Genomic DNA, 26,656 nt, shown 5'->3' with positions numbered 1-26,656 from the left:
CCCAAGGGATTTGATGTTTCGATTCATCATAGTATTTCTTCATCAATTTAGTTTATAATCATGTACATTACCATTTTGCTCCTAATTAATGAACTCGCAAAATCATAAGCCTCCATGTGGGCAATAGTGTTTTGAGGACGGAGAATGGTCTAGAACCAACCCTATATGTACATACAAAGTGCATTGGCCAAGAGGATACATAGAAACATGTTGTATAATAATAACAATATATGTGGATGGTACACCTACTATTTTCTCATTTTGGTTTGCAATTGTTCTCTTGAGTGAGTTCATCGATTAAAAATGTCTCTTTATAAAAAATTCGAGGAAAGAGAATCAAAACTCAAATTGGTATAGACTATATATTTCTTGAAAACCAAAAACAAAGGCCGGCAAAGGAGGATATTATGGAATCAAATGCCACAAAATATGAGTGGGCCACCAACTCGTTATAAGTTACATTTCATTTGGATGTTATGGGAACATTTTTAATGAAGCCTATAGTGTGAAAGCATTGCAGACGAAGCTTGGGTGAGGCCTAAACCTTGAGAGGGAGGGTAGGAATAAAATAGCCATATGGAATGCCACGTGACCATGAGTTGCATGCAATCAAATGTTGGTTTTCAATATAGAATTGACAACCCGAAGCCAAGTTTGAACAAATCTAAACTTTGGCTTTATATTCCGTACACTAAATTGTCGAAATGCATTTCGACAAAATGTTTCGAATCCATGTCATTAACATTTGAATTCTCAAGTTAATTGAAGCCTTGTGCCTATCTTATTATAGTTTGAAATATCATTGTTGCCATTAACTATAGTACTTACCTTGGCATTACATATTATAATGTCTCCGTTGTTATTGAGCACGTATTATTAATTAGATATTTGCCATAAGGTCTTCCTTGGTATTGCCTTGCATGTGTGTAAACTTCGTAGCCTTTTCAGTCAATGTTGCGTGCATGGCACATCAACCAAGTTTTTAGACATATCCAACCACTTGCACAAGTTTTCAAATATATAACCTCGTATTCTTGTGAATAGGATGGCAACTCACAGACCGATAGTTACCAACCTCCACTACCACTAACCCACAACAATAGAAGTAGAAGACAAAAGCATAGAATCTAGAAATACCATTGTTTAATCAAATTTGCATACCATTAGACGTATCCAAAATGTATAGATCCTAGAGCCCACATCATCTATATGTACCAAAATAGACCTTGCATTCTTTTCCCCCACTTCACATTGTGCATAAAGAATTGCCAAAAAGGGCACTAGGCCAAGATTCAATGCCATTTGCATTATTTTTCTAGCCCCACTTTGTAAAAAGAGAAGCATCCAATGTTCCCCACGATTCTAGATTCATGCTCTGGCTCTAACCTTGCCATGTTGCATCATCTCAAGTTAGAAAGAGTCGCCCATAACATGAATCCAATTACATATGCATATAAGCTTGTTTTCAATAAAATCTTTTTACTGTTCTTGTAGTCATGAATCCGCACTTTGTTGTGGGCACCCCCTGGGGTTTGAAGTGAGGAAATAACAAATGGTTAGAAAGTATGCCTGCTATAGCCCATGTTTATGAGGGATTGTAATTGTGCACCAAAGCCTTCCCATCACCCTCAAAGCATCTGTGAAATAAAGGTAACACCTCTCAATCAAGGCTACAAAAATGTTCCTGCGTTACAATTAAGATCAATGAATTGTAACGTTATAATCTTCATGAGTTGGGAATTATAATTGAAGCACGTACCTAATTTATGAATGACTTAAAATCGAAACACAATTTTACAACAACAATAAGGGATTTTATGCAAGGTTGATGGGTTTGGCAAGAGTCTTGTTGTCTCCCATGACTAAGTAGAGATTGCACAATTTTATTCCATCTCATTGTTGCAAATCTTCCCACCCCAACCCAAAAATGTGGAAAATGGTGAATTATAATGCTTAAGATGGTTTTAAAGATGTAGCATGTATTATTGGCACAATGATGTTGCCAAGAACGTAAAACACAAGATAATTTTATTGACTTTACGACCAATAAAGTCTAAGAAGGAGCTTAAGAGTTCTATCTTGGGCTTTGAGGTGGTCAAATGGAAGAGCTTGCTTCCTCCAATGTTGGTTTTGATACTCTATGCATACAATTCATTACTCGTGCATGTGGAAATGTTTTTGAGTATGTGTCAGTGTGTGTTCCGAGATAGAGTCACTCGCGTGCCTTGATCATGTTTGATGGTGCATTTATTTTGCACCTTGCACATACAATAGACATTCGGTTAAGTGTGCACTTTGAACACAAGGAAGAATTTCGCACTTAGGGGTTTTTGGAAATTTTTAGGGTTTTTTGAAATATTTTCCTTCTATGCTCTAATCATACAATTATTGATAAGAAAAGCGATCAATTTACGTGATATAATTGACCTAAAATATTTATGGTTTCAGCATACATACTCTTCAGTTTCTTTCTCGATTCTAGATTACGTTTAGTTTTCGCCGTTGTGCTACATTTGAGGAATACATCCATTATGCAACAAAACTAATGAACTTCCTTGGATGCGATGAGTTTTTTCTTGCATTTTCTTCCTAGTGGCGGCAGGTTTGAGGAATCGAAGTGCAAATGGAGGAGACAAGAAAAGAGAGCGAGGGAGCAATGGACAAATCACAGGCTGCAACTTTTGTCATCTTTGAGAAAGAACAAGATGCAAAAAAAGAGAGAGGGAGGGAGAGAGGCTTTCTTCATGCAGGAAAAGAGCACGCACACACGTGGCACAGACACACACAGAAAGAGAAGGACAATAGAGTTCACGTTCATGACCGAACTTGACTATTCACCATCATCAAGAATTGTTTGCCCTTCTTTGCTTATGTTCTTCAATCAAGAATAAAAAACACATACTCGTAATCGTAAACACACACGTGCACGTAGAACACATGACATACACATACACATACACACAGAAACTCCTTTTGTTGTTTCTGAATGTTTGGAACATAGTTTCAATTTGGTTTAATTTAATTTGGTCATGAAACAATCCAAACTTTTTGATCTGGATTTTGACCTCTATAAAAAAAAAACGCACTTAATAGAATGGTGCATTTAAGTGGCCACACACTTAACCAAATGTCTACTGTATATGAAGGTATACAACGTATATGCATGCATGTATGCTTGTATAGGTGAACGCCTACCTGTAGAGATATATGCGCGTGTGAAACATGAATGTGCACACTCTTTTCTCACAAATGGTTGTATGTAAGTGCATATGTACGCTTAAATGTGTGCATACCCATACACATACAAACATATGTTGTATGTGCAGACATATAATCTAAGAATAAATGTGACGATGATAGATGATACCACAATTGGTCTCCGTTGAACCTGAGTATGGATGATGATGCTATGTACCTCACTCAAATGGCACATCCACTTGGACATATGTGCATAAGACAAACATGTTTGGGACCGACAATGCAAACGTTTGAATGATTGACTTGTGTGGTTCTAAGGTTTTATTCCATCCCACACATTTTGGGTCATCTCCAACGCCTCTCTCGTGCACGCAAATTACGTGTCTTTTTGTTTTTTGTCTAGGTTTATACACAACACAAACCACTTCCCTCGAGAAGGTGGCTTGACTCTCTCAGACTCCCCAACCCTAGGCAAAGCCCATAGATTGAAGAGTTGGGGGGAGGAGGATAAGGTTTTGAGATGGTTCGTTCGTCCGTCTGTCAAGCCGAAGGTGTGTAATCAACGGGGCCGATCCCCGGGACCGAAGACGTAATTAGCCGTAAAAGATTCGATGAGTGCGGGGCCACTTACTAACCACGCCCTGAAGTTGTAATCCGTTGGCTTTAATCACAACCCGGAGGTGGGTGTCATTAGTGGCTAAAGCAAAGATTAGTGTATGCATGTGAGATTTAGCGGGGTTAATCACAGATTAGAGAGCATGTATGTGAGATTAGTGGGGCTAATCACAGATTTGGAGGGGTTAATTAGGGTCTTGATAGAAACCCTAACTATCCTGTTCTGTTCAATCCATTTTTGTATTTGTAACATTTGATTTTGGTTTGAATTGAATTGAATTGAATAAATGTGTCAGTTCCTTGTCTGCTTCCTGTTCCCGACAGTCCTTGGCGATGGCGATGGCTATGGCTATGGCGACGAAGACAGAAGAGAGAGAAGATATATATATATACATACATATATATATATATATGTCTCTGTTGTTAAGGCCGAGGTTCCTCTGGTCTGGGCCTACGAGACAAGCCTAAAGTTATAGAGCTCAGATTCCTTGCACAGACAGATCGACGCAGAGAGATAGAGAGAGATAGAGAGAGAGAGAACACAGAAGAAAGAGGAAAGAATCGAACAGAGAAGAAAGGAAGATAGAAATACTGTAGCTGTATCGTACCCCCTCAGAAACCCTAGCTGTGCTAAAGAATGGATAATATTGTATGGACTGATCTATTGATAGACAGAAAAGTAACAAAGGAAATACCGTGTTTTAGATATATATATATATATATTGTACGTCCAGGAATCAGAAACCCTGAACTGTGTTGAAGAATGTACATAACCCACTCAATCATTCGGGAACAGTTTTTTTTGTTTTTCTTTCGCTTTCCTTAGTCTGAAGTTCGCCATATCTCTGTCTCTGTCTCTGTCTCTATGAGGGTGCCTCCATAACGGTGGATTAAGAAGAAGAAGAAGACGGAAAAGTGTCAATTGAGTAAAAGAAGCAACATATAATAATTTAACTGAAAAGACAGGCAGGCAGCAGAAGAAGAAGGAAGGAAGAAGTAAAAGCAGAAGCTTTTTCTGTAAGATTCTTTGCACATTATTCTGTAAGAAGAAGAAGAAGAAGAAGAAAAAGATGAGCTTGACCCGCGTTTTATCACCATATCTTTAACCACATCGTTATTGATACATCGCTTCCTTCATAATCATCATCATCATCAAGTTTTCTATGTCTTCAGATCTGCTTAATAACAGATATTAGTCTGCTCAATATATGGATATTGGTTTGCTTAATCACACATTCTCTGCTGTTTATCGGGCAGTTTGGTCTGCTTGAGTGCTTAATAATGCATTGTTGTCTGCTTAGTCAGGCACGCCAATCTGTTTAATGATGCATTCCTTCCCCAACGCACGTATTTTGATCCGCTATCACTCATTCTCATCCCCTTGCATCTGAGTTCGATCCCCATACTCCCACATCCTGATCCGCTTAATCACATATATTGGTTTACTTAATTCTGATCTGCCTAATAATGCATTCTAGTCCCCTTAATCGAGCATTCTGATATGCTTAATCATGAGTTTCGATCCACTTAATTGTCTTTCTGGCTCTCTTAATAAAGCTTTTCTCTGTTCTAATAATGGTGCTTTTTTAATTCTTGATCTGTCTCTGACATGTGGTCACCTCTCTTTATAATTTAATTAATGGTGTCTCCTTCATCGTTGTCATCATACTTATCATCTCTGATCGGAGGTCTCAATCATCTATTTCTTCTTTACCAGGAAAAAGAATATCAGAAAAGTACGTTTCTTTCCTCTCAGTCGGTACTTTTCTTTTCTTCCTTCTCAGAAGGTTTAGTTATATGCCTCATTTGATCTCTCTCTCTCTCTCTCTCTCTCTCTCTCTCTCTCTCAGATAACCCTAAACTTCCTGCGGTCTGTTCTTTGATGTTCAGCTGTGATCAGGGAGCACAAGGTTTCCATCCCTCCCTCGTCTGTGTGTTAATCCTCTTCAGAAACTATTTCTGATTCTGCTTCTTCATACTCTAAGATTCCCATCGGTCTGTGTGTTTATTAACATTCTCTCAGCATCTCACAGCAAACGATCAGCACTTGATTACTTCTTCTTCATTTTATAATCCATTCTTCTCTAAGCTTTCCATCTCAGCATCTCATAGCAAAAGACAGTTTCTTCTTTTCTGTTTCTGATATATCCGATAAGGTTACCATCGCTGTGTATGTACCAAATTTCGCAGCATCACAGCGAATGCTGGGCATGACTTCTGCTTCTGCTTCTGATCCATCATTCTTTACAGTTTCTATAGATCTATGAGATCCGTCTGTACTTTCCTCAGCATCAGCGATTACTTCGTCTTCTGATTCATACTCTCGAAGCTTTCCATCTCTCCGTGTGTCTATTTCTGTAAGGACTACACAGCATAGTCCAGCGATTGCTTCTGCCTCTGATCCATTAAGCTCTAAACATTCACACGATCACGAAACAAAATGCCACTGCTTATTTTCTCCGTGTGATCCATCCACTTCAGGTTTCCATTGCTCTATGCGTTCTTTCTCTTTCTCTGCATCACAACTAACGACAGGGCCATTAATCCTCCAGTTTTGTTTAAAGTTTCCATGGATCTCTGCTGAACTAATACTCCTTGCTCCACACAACGAAGGCTAGACGTTGCGTTTTCTACTTCGTCATTCTCTGAGAAGAAGTCTCCATCATTCTCCTGGTATTCTTTTATTAATTTTGTCTTCTAGCTTCACTATATGACAATATGTTCCCCATCCTTGCCAAAAGATCAGATGTCTGCAAGCTTTACAAACTTGCAAATCTATTCATGTCATCTCTGTTAACAAGAAGTTCTCTTTCTGCGAAAAGCTATGTATATATATCCACTTCTTTCGGTGAAAATCATGGCCTTTTGGAATGCAAGACGGATTTCTGCAACCTCTGAACTTGTGTAGCTATTCTGTCTCAATCTCTGTTGACAAGTTCTTTGTTGGGATTTGGATACATATATATTGGTTCTGGAAGTTGAAGTCTTTTAAAAGGCAAAAAAAGACGTTTTTCTACAGAGATAGGTCTCCTGATGCGGAATATGGATATAGATCATCGAGCTATAGTACCTTAAGCTATTTGGATTTCGTAAATGGCAGATCAATTGCGCATCCTTCCAGTAGAACGTGATGTTGAACAGGTATTCTTATTGGATTACCTATTTTATATCGTCTGTTGATTTCTTTTATTCAGGCTCAGCTTCTGTTGTAATTTGCTTGCCCTTGTGTGCCTTAGGGAGTATTTAAGAAAATAGCCTCTGAGGTAGAGGCGCTGTCATAGAAGAGAGTTTGCTTAATCTGAGTAAACCTTATTGATCAAATCTAGGTCTCATCCTGATGAAAAGCCTTCAGAAAACTACCATCTCATGGTGACTTTTGGATAGGATAAAAAATGATGTAAAGAACAAGAATCTCACATGATGAGAACACTGTAGTGTCTGTGTTAACAGGTTCGACATAGGCATGGATTGCCCCTCCTGATGTAGACTTCATAGAGACATAATTCCATTTTCACCATTGAAATAGCTGTTGCTGCTAATCCTCAAACTCTCTTGATCATGTGCATTATTTTAAGGTTGAAACCAGTTGCTCCCTTTATATATACCCAAATTATGAGCATTCAATTAATACACAGAACTCGTGACTGCAGGCATGTGACATTGTTTGATCCTCAATTGTGTTTGTTCGATTTTTGCTCAATGATGATCTTCTCTTTTGCTTTTGATGTTCTGTTAAAGGCAATAACTGCTCTGAAGAAAGGAGCATACTTGCTTAAGTATGGACGTAGGGGGAAGCCTAAATTTTGCCCATTCAGGCTTTCAAATGTGAGTACAAAATGAGCAACTGTAGCAGTTTGACTTTCAGATGAGATTGTGCATGTTTAGAATTTTGATTTTCTGTACGGATTAGATTTTCAACTTCTAAATGCGTAGTTGTATTTCAGGATGAAACATCTTTGATTTGGTACTCAGGGAAAGAAGAGAAGCAACTTAAGTTGAGCTCAGTATCTAGAATTGTACCAGGGCAACGAACGGTGTGTATCCTAGGATAAATTTCATATTACTGAAATTTCTTCAACTTTTAGGCTTTTTTGTACCTTTTGTGAGTGTAGACAATACAAATATTCTCTTGCAACATTTGTAAAAGTTTTTGTTTTCTTTTTGGGATTGTAGGCTATTTTCCAGAGATATCCTCGACCTGAGAAAGAGTATCAGTCCTTCTCCTTGATTTGTGAAGATCGCTCCCTTGATTTGGTATGGGTTATCATCAGGCTTTATCGGCATTACCTTTTCTTTCTCTATGCAAATTCTTTTAAGTAAGAAATTAAGATTCATGCACAGTGGCAGATACCAAAGACAATGGGTCACTCAAGCTGATTTTCGTGACAGATTTGCAAAGACAAAGAAGAAGCTGAAGTTTGGTTCACTGGTCTCAGGGCACGGATATCTCGCAATCAAAACCGGAGGTGGAAGTTTGATGCCAAAAGTGATGCAGCATCATCAGATGCCAACAGCCCAGTTGGTCATACCAAGAGGAATTCACCATTTAGTTCTCCCTTTGGGAGTACTGACAGCTTGACCCAGGTGCATGCAAATTTCTTCCCTTCAGTTTGGAATGTTGTATATAATAACAATATTTGTTTCTTCTTTGAGTTGTTTTCATTCCTATTGCTATCATGGGTGTACTGTGATACAGTGCCTTTAGCTATGGTTGACATTTAATTGCAGGATATTGGAGAGACACAATGTAACCCGAGTCCCTACGGTTCACCCCCCCGCCCTGGTCTGGGAAAACCTTTTCTGGAGGATGATTTGCCGTCAAATCCTAAGGCATTCTATGAATGCAACTATGCTGCTAGCTCGATACACTCTGTTGGTTCGGATGTATGCTCAGATAGTGTGCATTCACAAATGCGTGGAACATCAGTTGATATTTTCAGAGTAAGCATGTCAAGTGCTGTAAGCTCATCAAGTCAGGGTTCAGGACAAGATGATACGGATCCCTTAGGGGATGTTTATATGTGGGGGGAAGGTATTGGAGATGGAATATTGGGTGGTGGAATCTATAGAGTAGGTCAAACTTTAGGAGCTAAGATTGATGCTCTTTTACCAAAGGCCATGGAAGCAACAGTTGTTTTAGATGTAGTCCAGGTTGCATGTGGTAGTAGGCATGCTTCTTTGGTTACGAAGCATGGGGAAGTATTCTGTTGGGGTGAAGAAGCTGGAGGTCGTCTCGGTCATGGAGTTGATGCCGATGTATTACATCCACAACTGGTGGAAGCACTTGCTTATACGAGCGTAGAACATGTTGCTTGTGGTGAGTATCATTCTTGTGCTGTGACCTTCTCTGGTGAACTCTTCACATGGGGTGATGGGACCCATAAAGTTGGTCTTTTAGGACATGGTAATGATGTGAGTCATTGGACGCCTAAAAGAGTAAATGGTCCACTTGAAGGTTTGCGTGTTGCTTTGGTTTCATGTGGTCCATGGCATACTGCATTAGCTACTACTTCTGGGCAACTTTTCACTTTTGGTGATGGGACCTTTGGGGTGCTTGGTCATGGTGACAAGTCTAGCACGTCCATTCCTAGGGAAGTAGAGTCTTTGAAGGGTTTGCGAACTACCAAGGTATCCTGTGGAGTTTGGCATACAGCCGCAGTGGTAGAAGTGATGTTTGGATCTGTTGGTGCTACTATTTGTTCTGCTGCGAAACTGTTCACATGGGGTGATGGTGACAAAGGCCGTCTTGGACATGGAAACAAGGAACAAAAGCTAGTTCCAACTTGTGTAGCTTCCCTTGTTGAACAAAATTTCCGCCAAGTAGCTTGTGGTCACAGTCTTACTGTGGCACTCACTGTTTCAGGACATGTCTTGACCATGGGCAGCACAGTTTACGGGCAGCTTGGAGATCCGCATGCAGATGGAAAGATTCCTAGACGTGTTGAAGGTAAGATTAAAGACACATTTGTGGAAGAGATTGCATCAGGTGCATTCCATGTTGCACTGTTAACTTCAAAGAGTGAAGTCTATACATGGGGTAAAGGTGCCAATGGACGGTTGGGACATGGAGATTATGAGGATAGGAAGGTTCCAACACTAGTGGAAGCGCTGAAAGATAAGCAAGTGAAAAGTATCGCCTGTGGTTCTAATTTCACTGCTGCTGTTTGCCTTCATAAGTGGGTATCTGGAGCTGACCATTCTCTCTGTTCTGGATGTAGACAACCTTTTGGGTTCACTAGAAAGCGGCACAACTGCTACAACTGCGGGCTAGTGTACTGTCATTCTTGCAGTTCCAAAAAGGCATTAAAAGCATCCATGGCACCAAACCCTAAAAAACCTTATCGTGTATGTGATCCATGCTACATCAAGTTGAAAAAAACAGCAGAAACAGGCATGAATTATACTGGTCTTGGAAACAGAAAAGTGGGAACCATGAAACCCCCTCTTGATAATAAACAAGCCAAGGGGGATCCAAGAGTGCCTCGATCTCATCCAACTGCTTCCAAACTTGCAGCCCTAGAACAGTTTAAGATTAATGAATTCAAATCGTATACAAAGCGGAATAGGAAGTCAGAATCATCAAGTAATCGGGTTTCTCCTGTTAGAAATGGTTCATCCCAGCATCCAGGTTTTGGGCATTCTAGAAAATTAGTTTCTGCTTCAGTTCCACACTCTAGGATAGTCTCAAGAGCCACTTCTCCTATCCTTTCCAGACGGTCAAGTCCTCCTCGTTCAACTACCCCCACTCCAACTATGATGGGTCTTGCATTACCCAAGTTAATTGAAGATGATACAAGGAAGACAAATGAGAGTCTTACACACGAAATTGTAAAGTTAAAGACACAGGTAAGGTGCTTCTATAATAAGGTATTCTTTTGAGAGTTTGGAGAGCTTGTTTCAAATTTGCGAAATTGAATATTCAACAAATATCTGAATTGCCCATCGTGTTTATTTATTTATTTCATAAGATATAGTATGATGCTGATGTTGGAAATAATTCAGAAGCACCTAAATATAGGGCCTAGATTTTTGAAATATGAACAGAAAACTAGGAACTTAGTGTCAAACATAAGATATTTTGGTAAATTTTCTTTTCTGGTTAAAGTATATCCTACCGTACTTTCACTGATTCTTTGTCCTTGGGTGTACTAGCAAGCAGTTAACCTAAATGTTTATGTTGACTTGCATGCTTCTGCTCTGTATGCTTTGCATTTGATATTCAAGAGAAAATTTATGCTTCTCCTTTTCATGTGAATATAAATGTGACTTTCAATGAGATTTCTCAGATATAGTTGGGGTGAAATCTTACTTACTGTCTCATCTATAACATTAGTTCCTTTCATGTTTTGGGTTTGGTGCATTGGCGAAGCTCAAAACATCTTACACAGAGACTTCTCATATCTGTGAGAGTGACATATTGTTATCTATAGCATTATGATTTCTTTTATGCTTGGGGTTCAGCACACCGAAATAGAGAGCTGACTTTTATTAAATCTTCCATCAAGTGACAATGATACTCTGTGGGTCTTGTTATATGTTTTCAGCAAGTGCCATAGTTCCAACCACTAAAATAGCTCCAAATGGCATGTGGTAAAGATGGACCAAGTTCAAAACATGAAAACTCTCTTTTAATCTCTCTTTATACTGAAGTTAACTTGATAACTTTATTATTTATTAGCTTAATCCAAGAAACCTAAGATCTGACCAAAGAAACCTCTATGATCTATGAAGTATCATAGATTAGAAATTTCATTGGTCAGAGATTAACACTAATAACATACTGATGATGCATAGCACAATAGAAGAGCAATGCAAGTATAAATGCAATAGAATAGTTGTTGTAATTTGATGAGGGTGCACATTATTATACAGGCCACAGATAAATGGAGTTCATTGGCTTTCAATGTGTCTGTTTATATTCCTTCTAGTAGTGCTAAAATTACAACATTGACATTGTGATTAGTGCTTTAGCTATTAGATAGAAGAGGTGTTAAGTTAACTGAAGGCGGATACAGCCAAATGGTTGAAAACGAGGGGCGTTAATCTATGCGAGGGTGTAGATTTATAGGGTCCTATTAAGCTACAAGATGTTTAAGTCACCTCTAATTATAATTGATTGATCCACACTGTACTAAGGGTTTCTACTAAACTCTTGCCCAAGGATTTCTTGTTTCTATTGTTGTAATCTTGTTTGTTACTGTTCTCTCCTGGTCCAAAACCTCAGCGGTTCCACTTTGGCATGCATGAATCCTTATCAACTTCCTTTGTGACAACGGCTTGAAGACTTCCTGTATGACTATTGTGGCTGCTCTCAACTCAGCTCTATCTCATGTAATACCGACGTTTTCCCCTTATGATGCAGCTAATCATCATATTAATGACCTTCCGATATTTACAATCACTATTTTGTCTCCATGGATTGCCCAATTTTACTTTTTCCTTGCTTGAAGCTCGGTGGTATCTGCTCTCTATGGTGAACCATTTTTGCCCGTATAAGATCCTCATCAAGTATAGTTTTTCTTCCTTGCATTTTCCTTTTAGACAGAAAAGCCATGTTTTACTCCATGTTTCGAAACATAAGATGACTGCTTTTCTTAGTGATCTATTGTTTTCTGCGTGCCATTCTGACGCAATGGGTATTTCTGATGGCCAAAACTTCATTCCCAATGATTTTGCATCAGCTAGTGCAGTTCCCTTTTCTTACTATATAATAACTCTGATGTGAAGGTTAGAGGAATTCCTTTTAGCCTCCCTTTTCTTACTATCCAATAACTCTGATGTGAAGGTTAGAGGAATTCCTTTTGGCCTCTTATTCCTATGTTCCATTCATCACTTTCTGGTCCATTGTGCTTCTTAATTACTCCCATTGAACTGAAATTTTTTGAGAGAGACACTAGTAGAACTTATTGTAGCTAGAGAGAGAGAGTGGTATGCACTAAATGGTGCATAGTTAAAAATATTCATATTAATGCATGTTTCTCAACATTTGATCCAATTCAAAATTTGAATTAGGCACAAACTTTATCAATCAGTATGAGTTCTTTCATTGGATCAACAGAAGGTCAACTCCATGAAATGAATATGTAGATTCCATTATTGGCCTTTCATACTCGGACATCCTTAAGCATGTTGCCAGAATATCCTGTTTAGAATTCTCTGGAAGACACTTCACTCATGATGGTAAGTTTAGGAAGTTCAAGTGTCTTACCATTGTTGTGTAATCTGACCCTAGTAGGACATTGTGAAGTTTTATTCGTATACCTTTCTCTTGCATAGAAAGAGAAAATGTTAAACCAATGAGATGATTGTTAACGTGTCCACTCATTGATTTCAAACTCTCAATCACAAATCCATAGTGTTAATTGCACACATCGGTAAGAATGACTGAAGTGACTGCTATGAAAATACCAAGGTCTCGATGCTAAAGCAGTCATTTCTGTCATTATTTGCCTCTACTTGATTTCTGTTCTAGCATCAAGACTGTAAAAAGTATTCCTTCAGTAGAAATGGGAACACTACTGCCATCAGCTTCATCTCTATTGACTTTCTTTATCAGGTTGAAAATTTAACGCGGCGTTGCCAGCTTCAAGATGCAGAGTTGAAACACTCAGCAAAACAACTTCAAGAATCTCTTAGGATAGCTGGAGAAGAATCGGCAAAATGTAAAGCTGCAAAAGATGTGATCAAGTCACTGACAACACAGGTTAGTATACCTGCTTTATATGCGGTGCACTATATTTACAGATATAAGATGTCAGAATATCTTGTAAGTAGAAGAATAGAGATTGTACATATCATCCTCAAATGTGTTTTTTCTATATCATGGTGGCTTCTCTCAATACTTATACATGGTATAGAATCTTTGGGTTCTTTTAGCATATATTTTTCTCTGTTGTCAGCTCTTTATAAATTTAGAAGACACCATTATATCTCTTTTGTTCTACTGTTTCAAATAAAATCTTAAAAATGTTAATATTTCTTTCTTTCTTTCTTTCTCAAGTTTAGCATACTCTCTGCACTTGCTTTCAAGTTTAGCCCTTGATGCCACTAATTCCTATGGATCTTATCAGAAGGAACATGACAACATCTCTGGACATTTGATTTTCAGAAGTTTAGATAGTTCCAGTGCATTTGGTTTTGTATTGCATATGGCTTATTTAGTGAATTGCAGGCGGTTGAAACCATTTATAGTACAAAGAAGAAGATTCAAGTCCTCAATCCTATGAAGCTCATAGTTTGTTGACCTGGATTCTGTCTTACATCTGCAGGGAGTTGCCCTTTCAATGTTCTGCTTGTAAAGGAAATGCAACTGTGAATGTGTTTTTACTGAAGGGACTAGTATGTGAAATTAGTAGCAATTTCACCACTGGGGAAATCTCATACAAATGAATAACCAACTCAAGAGTTTGGGCTTAGTAAGACTTAGGGTTTCTCCAGGAAGCTGGATTTCTCCTAGACATAGTAAGACTTAGTAAATTGGCACCCTGATAGCCCAATAGATTGGCTTCCCTTATGGTACTTTTTTTTACTGATAATTAATTGAAAAGGCTTCTGTAAGAGAAACCATCCCCTAGAAGCACATTCAACAGTTTACAACTATTTCAGCAACGAAAATGCACAGTATTCTCTCCTTAAGCACAGTAGAGCTTCTACAGTGTTCTCCACTGAGCGTAGTACAGAAAGAGAGCAAATAAGCTATGAGATCGTTAGGTTTTTCGGCAATCTAAAATAACTCTATATCAGCTGTAAAGCAGAATTTTCAAATTCTACATCAAAACAGGTTTATTTGAAAATTTCTGGCTCGTGCTGCCAAGTGTCACCTCTGCAAACAATATTGTAGCAATATCTTATGCACAACTTTTTGTGACTTTGTGGGTCCAAACATAAAGTGTCTTTATGAGGTGCAACTTCTGACTAGACGCATTAACCGCACCTCATATAGTGTTCAGCCAGTTGATCAGGAAAATCTGGGGTATGCTGCCAAGTGTTGGCTTGACCCACTCGCTCGCAATTTTGAAGTAGCATTATGGACTTATCCTAAAGTGACATTATATGGCACAACTTTAAATTAGAGAAGCCCCCAACCCCCCTCCATAAACATCAGAATATAATTAATGCAACTAGCATGACCAACCACAAGCTTACCCTGGTCCTGTCAGTATTCTGGTCTAGGAACCATTGGCCCTCTCATTCCACTGTCCATGCAAAGTTGTCTTGCATGATTCAAGATATTCAAGGAACCACGTAGAACAAAGAAAGAAACGAATAAAGCTATTAAACAATGGCAAAAAATGAAGTACAAGAATAATGCATCCTGTTGACTGTCATTGTATGAACAAGAAAACTAAAGTAATGAGATGATGTTCTAAATGAATGATCTTTCATCTTTACATTTAATGCAGCTAAATGTGATGAAATATTTGATGGAATCTGTGATAACACAGAAGTCTAACAAATACACAGTAGCCCCACATCTGTAACTATTTCTGAGAGGTTTAGGTATAAGCAAGGAAAAACCTAGATCAACTTAACCTTAGTGTATCTGGAGTCTGTTCACCATCTGAAATCATTTTCCTATCCTTTTAAAGTAAAATTAAATGAATTTATTTTACTATGCACACAGCTGAAAGGTATGACAGAATGGATGCCTGGAGATATGCATCGTTATGGCAGATCTGCAACAGTATGCAGTTCTCAGACAGATCTGTCATCCTTGTCACAAATTCCAGCACATCCTTATGTTTCAACATCACCACACATTCATGGGAACAATCCGCAACATAATCAGAAAAGTGGTTCGCCTGTGTTAAATGCAATGACTAATGGTACCACCCCCTACTTAGTTGATGATCGACGAATCCATCATGCCAACGGAAGAGGTATGCCAACTCCAAACAGACTAACACAGGAAAGTAATGATAGCCATTCTAGAATCGGGGAACGGTCTCAATCAGGGAATACTGTGACAATAGAAGGCGAGTGTGAACCAGATGTAGAATGGGTTGAGCAGGATGAGCAAGGAGTATACATAACACTGGTGTCTCTACCAGGTGGCGCAAGAGATCTCAAAAGAGTTAGATTCAGGTAAATTTTTGAAATCCCCTACTGAAAGCTTATTGTACTACTCTGATGGCATCTAACTATTATTTTGTTGAATTTTCAGTAGGAAACGCTTTAGTGAGAAGCAAGCTGAACTATGGTGGCAACGAAATAAGGCTAGAGTTCATGAACAATATAATGTGCGTGTTGCACACAGGCCAACAACTGGGTCATCTGCTCCATCAAGCATAGGAGAAGGTGAACCTTAGGTGTTGGTTTGGTAAGAAGTGTGTTGATGATTTGGTCCCAAATCCAAATATATTTTACTGTTTTGCAACTAAAGAGGTCTCTACAAATGTCACCATATTGAATACAAAACAGGGCAGAAACGTCTGGATAACAGATACATATTATGACTTTGTGGAGGAGTAGAGTACTCTGCTCCTGTGATCACAATAACCCCCACCCAAACCATAGTCCATGGAGCCATTGTATGTATAGCGGAAAATGTCTTTCAGTTAAAAAGGCCTAGCCTTTGGAAAATGTCCACAAGCAACAGTTTTTCTTTGTGATCAGGTACACTCTACTTTGTGTAGTTACATTACACACTTCCTAGCCACGTATATATGATACTTCTTTTTTCCTTTTTTTTGACATCGTAGTACTTACTGAAGGTGTCGTACATTAATAAATTTGAGGACGCTTTGTTATATTTTCTCATGAATTCAAGCAGTGCAAAACAGTTGTAGGGACAAACATAAAAGAAGCTTATTTATAGTATAGCATATTTTCGAATGCGACTTGGGATCAATGGTTGGAGATTGTAAAAGAATTGATTCATTCCGTCATGTCTGTAAGAAATCCAAAACTAGATTTAAACTAACTGAGCTAACATAACTCAAAGTTATTGAAGTGTTTCTATATCCCTCATATGGATACCATTATGTAAAATGGGGTATTGTTTTGCCTTCTCAATGGACTTATGAATCAAAGAGATTTTGTAAGAGTCAGGATATATTCACTTTTAAATTATCCACTTATTCACTTTTGTGAGGTTCAGGATCAGGACATGGACATGAACAATTATAAATTCTCTTTCATTTTTTGTACAAATAAGGTTGTGCTCTAAAAGTAAGTAATGTTTCATCCAAGAAATGGAGCACATCCCCATTGCAGAGATTTATCGATTAAGTAGAGCATAAGGAAAGGGTTATTAGATGTATTTGAAGGTAAACCAAGATAGACAATTATAAACTTCAGTTTATTGGGTTGCTACATGATGGTGGATGAATCGAAGGTTGGGATGTGCAAGAAGTATTAGCCAAAGAAGAAAAACGGAATAAACTCAAAGACCGATAAATAGAGTTTATGAGGCTCTTCTTTTGATTACCTATGAGATCCACGCTCCATCGGAACATCTTGCCCTTAATTCTGGAATAAAAAGGAACAAATCCAAGTTCATTAACAAGGTTGGTGCTGTCGGGCAAGCTTCCTTTGTGATGGAGGAGGTTAAAACTGTGGGAGTCATTAATAAACTGTTGTCTTCATTACTAATTTTTCCATCTATGCTTGAAGGAGATGACAGAAACGCTGTGAGAGTAGTTTCCATGCCTCAATCAAGTATTCAATAAGTGGAATTTATGAAAGCATCGCTCATTTTACATGAAATTTCTAAAAGGTCCTTATGGTGAAGAGAATTGCCAAATTCCTATCATTGTAACTACCGAATTATACAAGTTCAATTATCACAAGTACAGGTCTATAATGATTAGAAAGCATTTGCATATACTCTTGCCAAGGGAAATGTCTTTTACTAGTTTCCAGTATAAACTTTTTGCAACTCTAAAATATCCTCCTTTTTTAGACAGTAGGGTATTTTATCACTTCATAAGGAGAATTGAACATTGTTCCCACCCTTATTATTTGGTATGGATTGCCTAATGCTATTGAATCTTAGTGGGATGCCATTACTATAATTAGTTTACTCTATTTATTGCCATATCCATTCAAGTAAATCTTCTCGCAAACTTATCAAGGTTGTCTCACATCAATTGTGATTTGTTGTATCCACATGAGAGAAATTAACTTATGCTAACATATCAACAAATCATGATTACAAATATGGGGCATCCATACTTGATTAGAATAAAACCACTTAATGCATGTGGTGGAATGATTCTAGAGATGGTTTACAAGCTTGATGTGCGTAACTACTATGTATGGGTTGATAGTTGTGGTTGGACATTGTATCCAAGGTTGATTGCTTCAGTGGAATGAACTTATGAAGACATGAACAATGTGCAATTCAATGAACCTTAGTGCATCAAGCAAGTCAAATAATGATCTCCAATGTCCATTATCAATGTATAATTTCTATTGCAACCCATACGTTTTAAGCGTTTCCAATTGAGGGTGGTAGGCAACTACACAAAATGTTCCTTTTTCTCAATAAACAATTTGTGCCTCGGTGGACATCACACACTTTGAAACTTTGATCTCCACGAGTAGGATGTTTTGTTCGTTCATTTTCAAGAGTATATGGTATCAGAAAGGTTGGCAAGTTCTTGATGTCGATGCTAAGAATTCATCACCAATAAGTAGTGCAATCATTTTGTAATTCTTTGAGATGGCATGGTTTGGATTAGATTGATGGGGGGGTGCAAGCAATTCAATTTGGATGATTGGGTTGGTCTTCACAAGTGATGTTAGCACATTGAGTAGTTTCTAAAGAGTGGCATTGTGGATTCACAAGGTGGTGCTTGTGATGACCTCAAATTGTCGCTTTGGCTGTTAAGTTTGTCCCAACACTCTTTTATATTGTGCATATATCTCCAACCGAGTCCTTATGGGAGACATTCCCTTGGTATAATATCTACAAAGCATCCACACAAATAACTTCTTTTGTGCCTATCTTTGTAATCCTATGTGGTCAAATGAGTCCCCGTGTGGGAAGAAATTGGATGGGGGTGAAGATAGTAGTGGTAGTGGGGCAAGATGCTATTGATCGTGTCATTGGAGTTTCTACATAAGAATGTCATAGTTTTTACTCATGATTGGCATAGTTTCTACTCATGATGAGGTGGTATAAATCCCAAAGTTGTTCTTCATCATAGGTGCATCTTTTGGTATGAATGGGTTCTCATTTTCTTACATGCCATACGTTATGTAATATCCCCTTGGCTTACATTCACTCGAAGTTGCAAATGTGTCTCATTACATTCCTTGTGATACCAATTATTTTGAGGATGCTATTGGAAAAAGCAAAAGATTTTCTTCATTTGGATGGTGTAGTTGTTTCTTAGGCGAATCTACAAAATCTCAAACACAAGGGTTTTCTCTTTGAAAAGAGAGATTATTTGCTTTCATAAATGTTCCGTATTTGATAATTCAAAATGATAGATGTTGGTATCACACAAACTGGACTTACAATTTGAGTGTACATTCATCATTATAACAAATATAATATAACAAACATATAGTGTACATTCTCCATTAAGAGAGACTTTAATATGTGACCATTGAGATGATTGGTGTTGGGCATGCACTTGACACCAAATATTTGTATAGGCCTCTCATCTCACAATGTTTATGAGAGCCTTTGTGTGATTTTGGACTAGACATATTAAATTTCTATTAAAAGTAACCAAATGCATGATTCACAAATGATGGTTGTGAAATTATTTCATTGGAAGTACAATTCATCGCGTGTTTGCATTGGATATGTGAAGCAAAAGTGTTTGGTCCATCATAACAAAGCAATGTTTAGGTTAACTCACATGTGCATGAATGGCCATATAAGAATTTTGCCGATCTTTAACAAGTTGAAACCATGGTTTGCATTGGATATGTGAAGCAAAAGTGTTTGGTCCATCATAACAAAGAAATGTTTAGGTTAACTCACATGTGCATGAAGGGGCATATAAGAATTTTGCCAATCTTTAACAAGTTGAAACCATGGATATCTGCATTATGAGATACATTGTCATAATATCCTCTCAACCTCAAGTAATATACCAAGGCTTGGGGACCAGCACAATATCCAAATATTTTGTTATCATTATTGATCAATTTTAGCGAATAACTTGGATATATATATATATCGAGGAATATAAGAGTGATGTGTCGCACAGCACAGTGCTCAAAAGTTGGAGTCACTGAACAACTACACTGTTGGGTTAGAGGATCATTGTGCAACAATTACTTCTACATGACAATGGTTTTGGATATGAGAGGTTTGTGGACAACTTTATACAACAGATGCTATACAAGGATAAAAAAAACACAAAAAATGTTTTATGAACTTCCATTACATGTTAGGCTTCTTCTCATTGGCATTGCTTTCTCTCGAACCCTCCTTTGAGAGACCTTTACAAAATTACCAAAATATTTGAGGCAGGAGAAAGCTTCCCCAAAAAAGAGTTCTATGCATTTTGAGACTCTTTTGTAACTATTTCGGCCGTAATTGCCATGCGGCATTTTTGCTCATATTAATCATTTAAAGAAAGCTAATAAGTTGCTTTTTTGTTGTCAGTTGTTTTGCTTTTTTATCCTACCCTAAACAAAATCCAAGAAAATCAATAATTTATGTTCATCTTACATGTGATGCCGGCACTTCATCTTTCACAAGACGCCAACAGCTTCACGATTTTCCCTTCTTTATTTTCATCGTGGCTTCACAGTGACTACTTTATTATTCCGCCCTTTCTTCCCCTTCTCTCGTTCTCTTTCTTTCTCATTATCATCCTCTCCTTCTCTTTCCCTCTTGCCACCCATCAACTCTTCCACACAAAAATAGTAGAGATCCTGGTGAACCTGCTGCCACTGCTGGATCATGATGAGGGCACGACGACGATCTGACCGCAGCCTCTCCAGCTCCAATTGCATCGCAGCCGTTGATCCTTGTTGCTATGACAAAAAAACCCGACAAGTAATACCTATAATAATGCTCTGGCAGTACCAACATATTAAAGGGAAAAATATATATAGTGCCAGTGCACACCTCGAATTCTTTGATTTGATTTTCCATTGCTTTCAGACTATGTGTGAGTTGATCCAAATCAGTGTTTCTGTCCCGATTATTGCAATCTGATGGAAGAGCCACGATTGGTCCCTTGTATGAAGCAGATGAAGAATGTGTCATTAAATCTGTGGATGCCGAATCAGCTGCAATATACTTGTTTAATGGTGCGATCACAAACGATGAGCGTTTATTCGCAAAATTAGTTTGTGAATCGACAATCAATCCTTGTTGTAAACTTGAGGGTCTCGGTAAAATTAGCAAGCTGCTTAAAGGTCCTACAAAAAATCAAAACTACGAATCTGTCAACTCATATATTATGAAAAGGAAAAATAATAACTATACATGAGAATTTGGGATTTTCAACGGGTCTATATAGAGAACCCTTTGCTCTCATTCTATTAAATGACCTAGCTCTAATATGCTCTGGGAGACATTTTTAGAGAATTTGGTTTTCTTGAACTGGTGCGTTAATAAACAAGATGTATCAAAAAAGAAAGGAAAAAAATACCTTTGTTATGTTTAAAAACACGAAGTGTTTGGCAGCTAGCAGTATCCCAAAGACATACTGTGCAATCTTCTGATGCTGAAGCTAAAGAAAGTCCATCCATGCTGAAAGCAAGTGCCGTTACAGGACCACTATTGCAACACAAATTAACAAAAAAATGAAATAGAGAAACAAACCCACCCTAAAGCCTATTTAAAAACTATAACACATAACACAAATCTACAATCAACTCTACACAGTAAGTACTCTTTGATATAATCTATACATGCATACAACAAGCATGATTCACAAGTCAGTATATGATGGATATGAGCAAAAGACTATTAAAGACAAAGAAACAAATCAAAGAAAGGAGAAATAATCCATTACCTATGGCCAACAAGGAAGGAGACCATGCCATCTGGACTGATCCCTGAGGCAGATGGTACCCCAAAATTTAGAGCAGTTACAAATATCCTGCCATCACTACTGCCTGCATATAACGAATATTCGCCTGGATCAAGAATAACAGTGTTAATTGCACTGGGAAACTTGATGGTCCGGAGGAGACTTCCCAATGCTAAACTCCATACCTGAACAAATCACAGCAATATTTCACATCTATAAAATAATAGACTTATATAAATACAATACTAGATCTTCAAAACTTCAAAAACACATCTACAAATACACTACCAGAACTTTACAAATCCAGAAGACCATCTATAAATAAATACACTAGTAGGTCTTCAAAACTCCAAACCACATCTCTAAATAAATACACTACTAGATAGACATTCAAAACCTACAAAAGCCCAAAAAAATATCATGATTATGTCTCATCCAGAAAAATGATTACAATAAGATATACATAAGCTAAAATTAATGTGTACCTTACAGAGAGTATCAAGCGAGCATGATACTACAATTGCACTGGATCCACCGCATCCACAAAACAACCCTGTTACTCCCAAGGTGTGACCTGACCATGTATACAGGTAATTAACTTGTGTTTTCCCTTGAGCCCCTCCTCCATCTTCTGAAATATCCAAGACCCTGATAAATGAATCATCATGTTCTTAAAACATGTATTAGGAGACAATTAAACAAGCACAAAACAAAAACAAACAAACATGAAGCACCCATTTCCTTTTTAAATTTCCTCCATCATCCAGAAGTGCCCGATTACCGAAACACCTATACTACTAACAGAGTTACCAACATCATATTACAATAAACTACACTTTCTGAACTTTCTCAGATGTGTCAAATGCTCTGAATATCATTTGCATATCATGTTTTACAATCGAAGTTTTAGATATTATAATGTGTAGGTCTCTTGAGTTTATACATATTCATCTCTCCATCAAACCATGCATATGTCATTTGCCTTTTCAATGTTTCATTTAAGTCTCCTCTACTAGAACTTTCTTTTTTCTAAATCATGATCTTCATGGTAGATGACAAATTTACAGCTTATGAAACAAACAAACCCTTTTAACATTACTATCAAATTGATTATTTGCGCTCTCTATGAACTTCCATTAAAATTCTTACCTTAACAGAGGCCATACATTTACAAACCCATCATCTGCTCCAGATATTAGCAAGGATTCATCCTCGGAAAAAACAAGACATGTCACAGGCTTATAATGAGCAGACCAAACTCTGAGAAGTCTCCCAGTTGAAACCTGAGCAAAACAAATGTTGGAAGCATAACCTATATAACCAAAAACATGTAGATGCCTGAAAATATCACACATTTGCACATGAAAACACTTAAGACTAGCTTTTAACATTTGCCTGCGTACTATGTTCTCACACTATCTATCGATATTAGCATATGGAAAAGAGATGTACTTAATCCATGACAAAGATATGGACTGTGATCTTTCTTGAATTTCCATAGACAATCACCATAGGAAGTAATTGGTAATTTGACTTGGTTTAACCATGTGAAATTAAAGAGCTTATACCAAGAGTTTTCTTGCCAATTCACACAAAGTACTCAAGAGTGGAAATGTTAACGTCTTCTGCATTAGTTAATACGTCAATGTTTTTCTACAATCATCAAGCCATTCCATTAATATTTAATCTTGCGTAAGTTATGCTTGTATTAATTTTCATCATTAAAATGAGAATCCTTTGAATCCCTATTCAAACTGCCTGGTGAGACTAAGTTCGCAATTCTGTCAATTCAGGGCCAATGCTTCTAAATAGAAGCTTATCAACTGAACCATGTTTTTCTAGATATAAATATTGATGAGGTTTAAAGGCAGGATCATGAATTCTACACCAATCAAAAACATGAAAGACAAACATGCTTTCATGTTTTTGATTTAATAAAATGAAGCTTCCTTGATATACTTCTAAATGCAACCATATAAATACCTGAAACAATAGTTCCTATAGATGTCAGAAGTCAGCCATTAACTTGACAAGGATAATGGATTTAAAGTTATCATCATAAATTCTACATGTAATCAATAAAAATTATACAGAGAGTGGCAATTTTCGTAGTATCAGTTTAAATGACTTGAGATTGCATTCACAATTTCAAACATCCACCTTCAAATAGTAATAAAATTGCATTTACATGCATTTTCCGTAATCCACACGGTAAACACATTTTCCAGCAGCATAGAACATCCTCTAATGACTTATTCAATCATCCAAAAACAACAGGAAACTTACAAAAAGTCCAAATAGGAATAGTTTATGCACTTATTACTAAAGAATTGAAAATTCATTGTAAAGCTTCCAGTGATGGGGACATTAACACACATGAAGCACACACAATCACTAAACACACATAATCATACATCAACGCAAAATATACACATTACACATAAGCACCACATGCATATATGTGCACACATACACATAAAATACATAGAATGCCCATCTAACAAGTCATCCTATTCAGCGACCATGAGAATGTTTTTTATCTACCATTTACTTTCACTATAACAAAAAGAGAGTTCCTAAAATATATTAAGCAATGATCAGAACTATATTTACGAAAAACAGATCTTGAAATTACCTCCCAGATATATATTCTTCCAGAAACACCTCCACCAACAATGTATGATCCATCACCTGTACATGCAAGAGGTCCTACAGGTTCCACAGGATAGCTTTTGAACTCAGGTTGTGGCTGCAAGAAAGAGCAGAGCTTAGTTCTTGCCACATATCCGCATTCATAAACAAACAAGGAACACAAAACGAATCCAAACTAAAATATCGTTGAATGGTATATAATTATCAGAATACTTCACATCCAATTTACTCAAATCTTTAAACATAAAAATTATAGTGTGACATCAGTGTGGCATATACCTTTTTGCTTCAAAATTCATATATCCGCAAGATAGTTTCAATACAAATAGGATAAAGAGATTTCTCAAAAATGCCTATATACAGATTTTAGGAAGTAAAAATGTTAAAATATAAAACATGCCTTAAATTCGTGTTCAAGGAAGCCCATTTAGCAAACTAAGGAGTATGGATGTCTGTCAATCTCTACCCAAATCATATCAGATTAAGTTTGCTGTCATCAACCACAAACTCAATGCATTAACCTTACGCTGGTGGAATGTTAACCCATTGATTCATCAAAAGCTTCTTCAATTGGGTTTTAAGATAAATGCAAATCTTCTCATATTCGGCCTTTAAAGTTGCATTCAAAGAATACACAAAATTTTCATCCAAATCCAATTTGATTGAGTGTTCAATAGCCTGTTTTACTTACTGCTTTATACATAGCATATAGATTTTCATTCAAATCCAATTTGATTGTCACTATCCGATAGCTAGTTCTACTTAATGCTCATAACAAACACAAAATTATACAGAATACAAAAACGGTTCATATCATCAAAATCCAATTTGATTGAGGGGATTCAAACAAGTAATGCCTACAAATGACTATTACGTCCGAGAAAAATAAACGTTAGTAATAAATGCATAAAATGCCTCCGATCATTCAACATAACCAAATGAAAATTCAACTAGATTGAGATAAATTGGATCACTAATGAAAGTTGTTATTCTGAATGCAAATTATGATTGATTGGAATAGAGAAAGAATGAAACCTTGTTCCAAGCCCAGAGGAAGATGGCACCACCGCCAGATGTTGAAGAAGAAGAGGAACCTGGTTGCTTGGAGACCTGAGAGGCGGCGATGAAAGAGTGTCCGACAGGGGCGAGGGCATTGCGATGAGAGGCGCATGACTTGAGATGTGCAACCTCGGCGCCTGAACCCAAGTCATAAATAGTGATTCCAGCATCCACAGGAGAAGAAACCACGACCACTTCTCCTCCTCCTGAAGAAGCCAGTTTTAATATCTATATATACTCTCAACCTCTCGCTCTCTTTGACACCTTCCCTGGTTCTACCTTGTTCTTTCTTCTTCTTCTTCTTCCTCTCTCTCTCTCTCTCTCTCTCTCTCTCTCTCTCTCTCTCTCTCTCTCTCTGTGACCTCTCCTGTTTCTTATTTTCTTGTACTGGGACCTCCTCTGTTTCTTTCTTCCTTTCTCTGCGGGTTCTAGGGGCCGTCTCTCTGTCTCTCTCCTTCCCTCTCCTGTGGCCTGCCTATGGGCCTGTGGGTGAGGGAGGAGGAGGATGAATAGAAGGCAGGCAGGTATAAAAGAAGGAAATGGGCGTTAGAAAAAAAGGAAGCACACCTTCAAAAACCCTCTTGTGTCCTGCCCTGCCTCTCTCTCTCTCTCTCTCTCTCTCTCTAGTGTGCCACACAAAGGTCTCCATATCACTCTCGCTTGCTTCCTTGTTCATGTGTGCATGTGCGTGTGCGTGTGATTGTGCAGACCTTGTGTAAAGATCGTTGCTCGTAACATATCGCCATCATGGTGCATTGATCTGGATGTTTTGCCCATCCGTATTACTCGCTTGCTTGATGCATGTGCAAGGAGGGGACAATGCATGTTAACTTACCATGGCTAGCTGAGCTAGCCAAGCCCCCCTACCACCCTAGCGTGCTCATATTTGTATGGAAACCGTAAAGTTCGGACTAATGGTTGTATTGCATTACCTGGTGGCCATTATTAGGTTCTTGAGTATGTTTGTACCTTATAATTCCTCCAATATGTGTGCTTTGTTATTTATTTGTGTGGAAACCTTTACGAGAACGGTCTAGTCTTTTTCAACATGGTCTTTTTCTAAGAACTTTGCCAATTGTATTGCAAATATTGATAGAGCATTGCTACATATTATTGGCCAAGAAGGGTCTCAAATCATTCCAACAATTATATCTATGAGTTTGGGGCCTTTATCCATTTTT

The 26,656-nt window shown here is 37.7% G+C and overlaps 2 protein-coding genes across 3 annotated transcripts; one reads left to right on the top strand and one right to left on the bottom strand.

The window, feature by feature from the left end:
- The first annotated feature begins 4,514 nt into the window (after positions 1–4,514).
- Positions 4,515–16,500, top strand: LOC147853584 (PH, RCC1 and FYVE domains-containing protein 1-like). 2 transcript variants are annotated; one of them, XM_087332056.1, is made up of 11 exons: positions 4,515–6,062; positions 6,176–6,954; positions 7,552–7,638; positions 7,758–7,847; positions 7,987–8,067; positions 8,203–8,397; positions 8,542–10,659; positions 13,370–13,516; positions 15,437–15,897; positions 15,977–16,116; positions 16,215–16,500. In XM_087332056.1, the coding sequence occupies exons 2-11, from the start codon at positions 6,907–6,909 to the stop codon at positions 16,220–16,222; spliced, it is 3,375 nt and encodes a 1,124-aa protein (XP_087188182.1). In that variant the 5' UTR covers positions 4,515–6,062; positions 6,176–6,906; the 3' UTR covers positions 16,223–16,500. The 2 variants fall into 2 exon arrangements, with proteins under 2 accessions (XP_087188182.1, XP_087188181.1); XM_087332055.1 differs by having other exon boundaries at positions 4,515–6,954.
- Positions 16,501–20,125: 3,625 nt separating this feature from the next.
- Positions 20,126–26,221, bottom strand: RID3 (Transducin/WD40 repeat-like superfamily protein). Its single transcript, XM_087332416.1, has 9 exons — positions 26,186–26,221; positions 25,452–25,703; positions 24,400–24,513; positions 22,914–23,047; positions 22,250–22,412; positions 21,747–21,949; positions 21,381–21,508; positions 20,852–21,147; positions 20,126–20,757 (listed from the first exon to the last, which is right to left on the bottom strand). The coding sequence occupies exons 1-9, from the start codon at positions 26,219–26,221 to the stop codon at positions 20,515–20,517; spliced, it is 1,569 nt and encodes a 522-aa protein (XP_087188542.1). The 3' UTR covers positions 20,126–20,514.
- Between the last annotated feature and the right edge of the window lie 435 nt (positions 26,222–26,656).

The sequence above is a fragment of the Azolla caroliniana genome, unplaced genomic scaffold, assembly GCF_043228905.1.
Source record: "Azolla caroliniana isolate FFs.n. ecotype wild unplaced genomic scaffold, voAzoCaro1.0.p SCAF_16, whole genome shotgun sequence".
NCBI classification, from domain to species: domain Eukaryota; kingdom Viridiplantae; phylum Streptophyta; class Polypodiopsida; order Salviniales; family Salviniaceae; genus Azolla; species Azolla caroliniana.
Note: the sequence above shows the minus strand (reverse complement) of the source record. Positions and strands in the feature narration are given on the sequence as shown.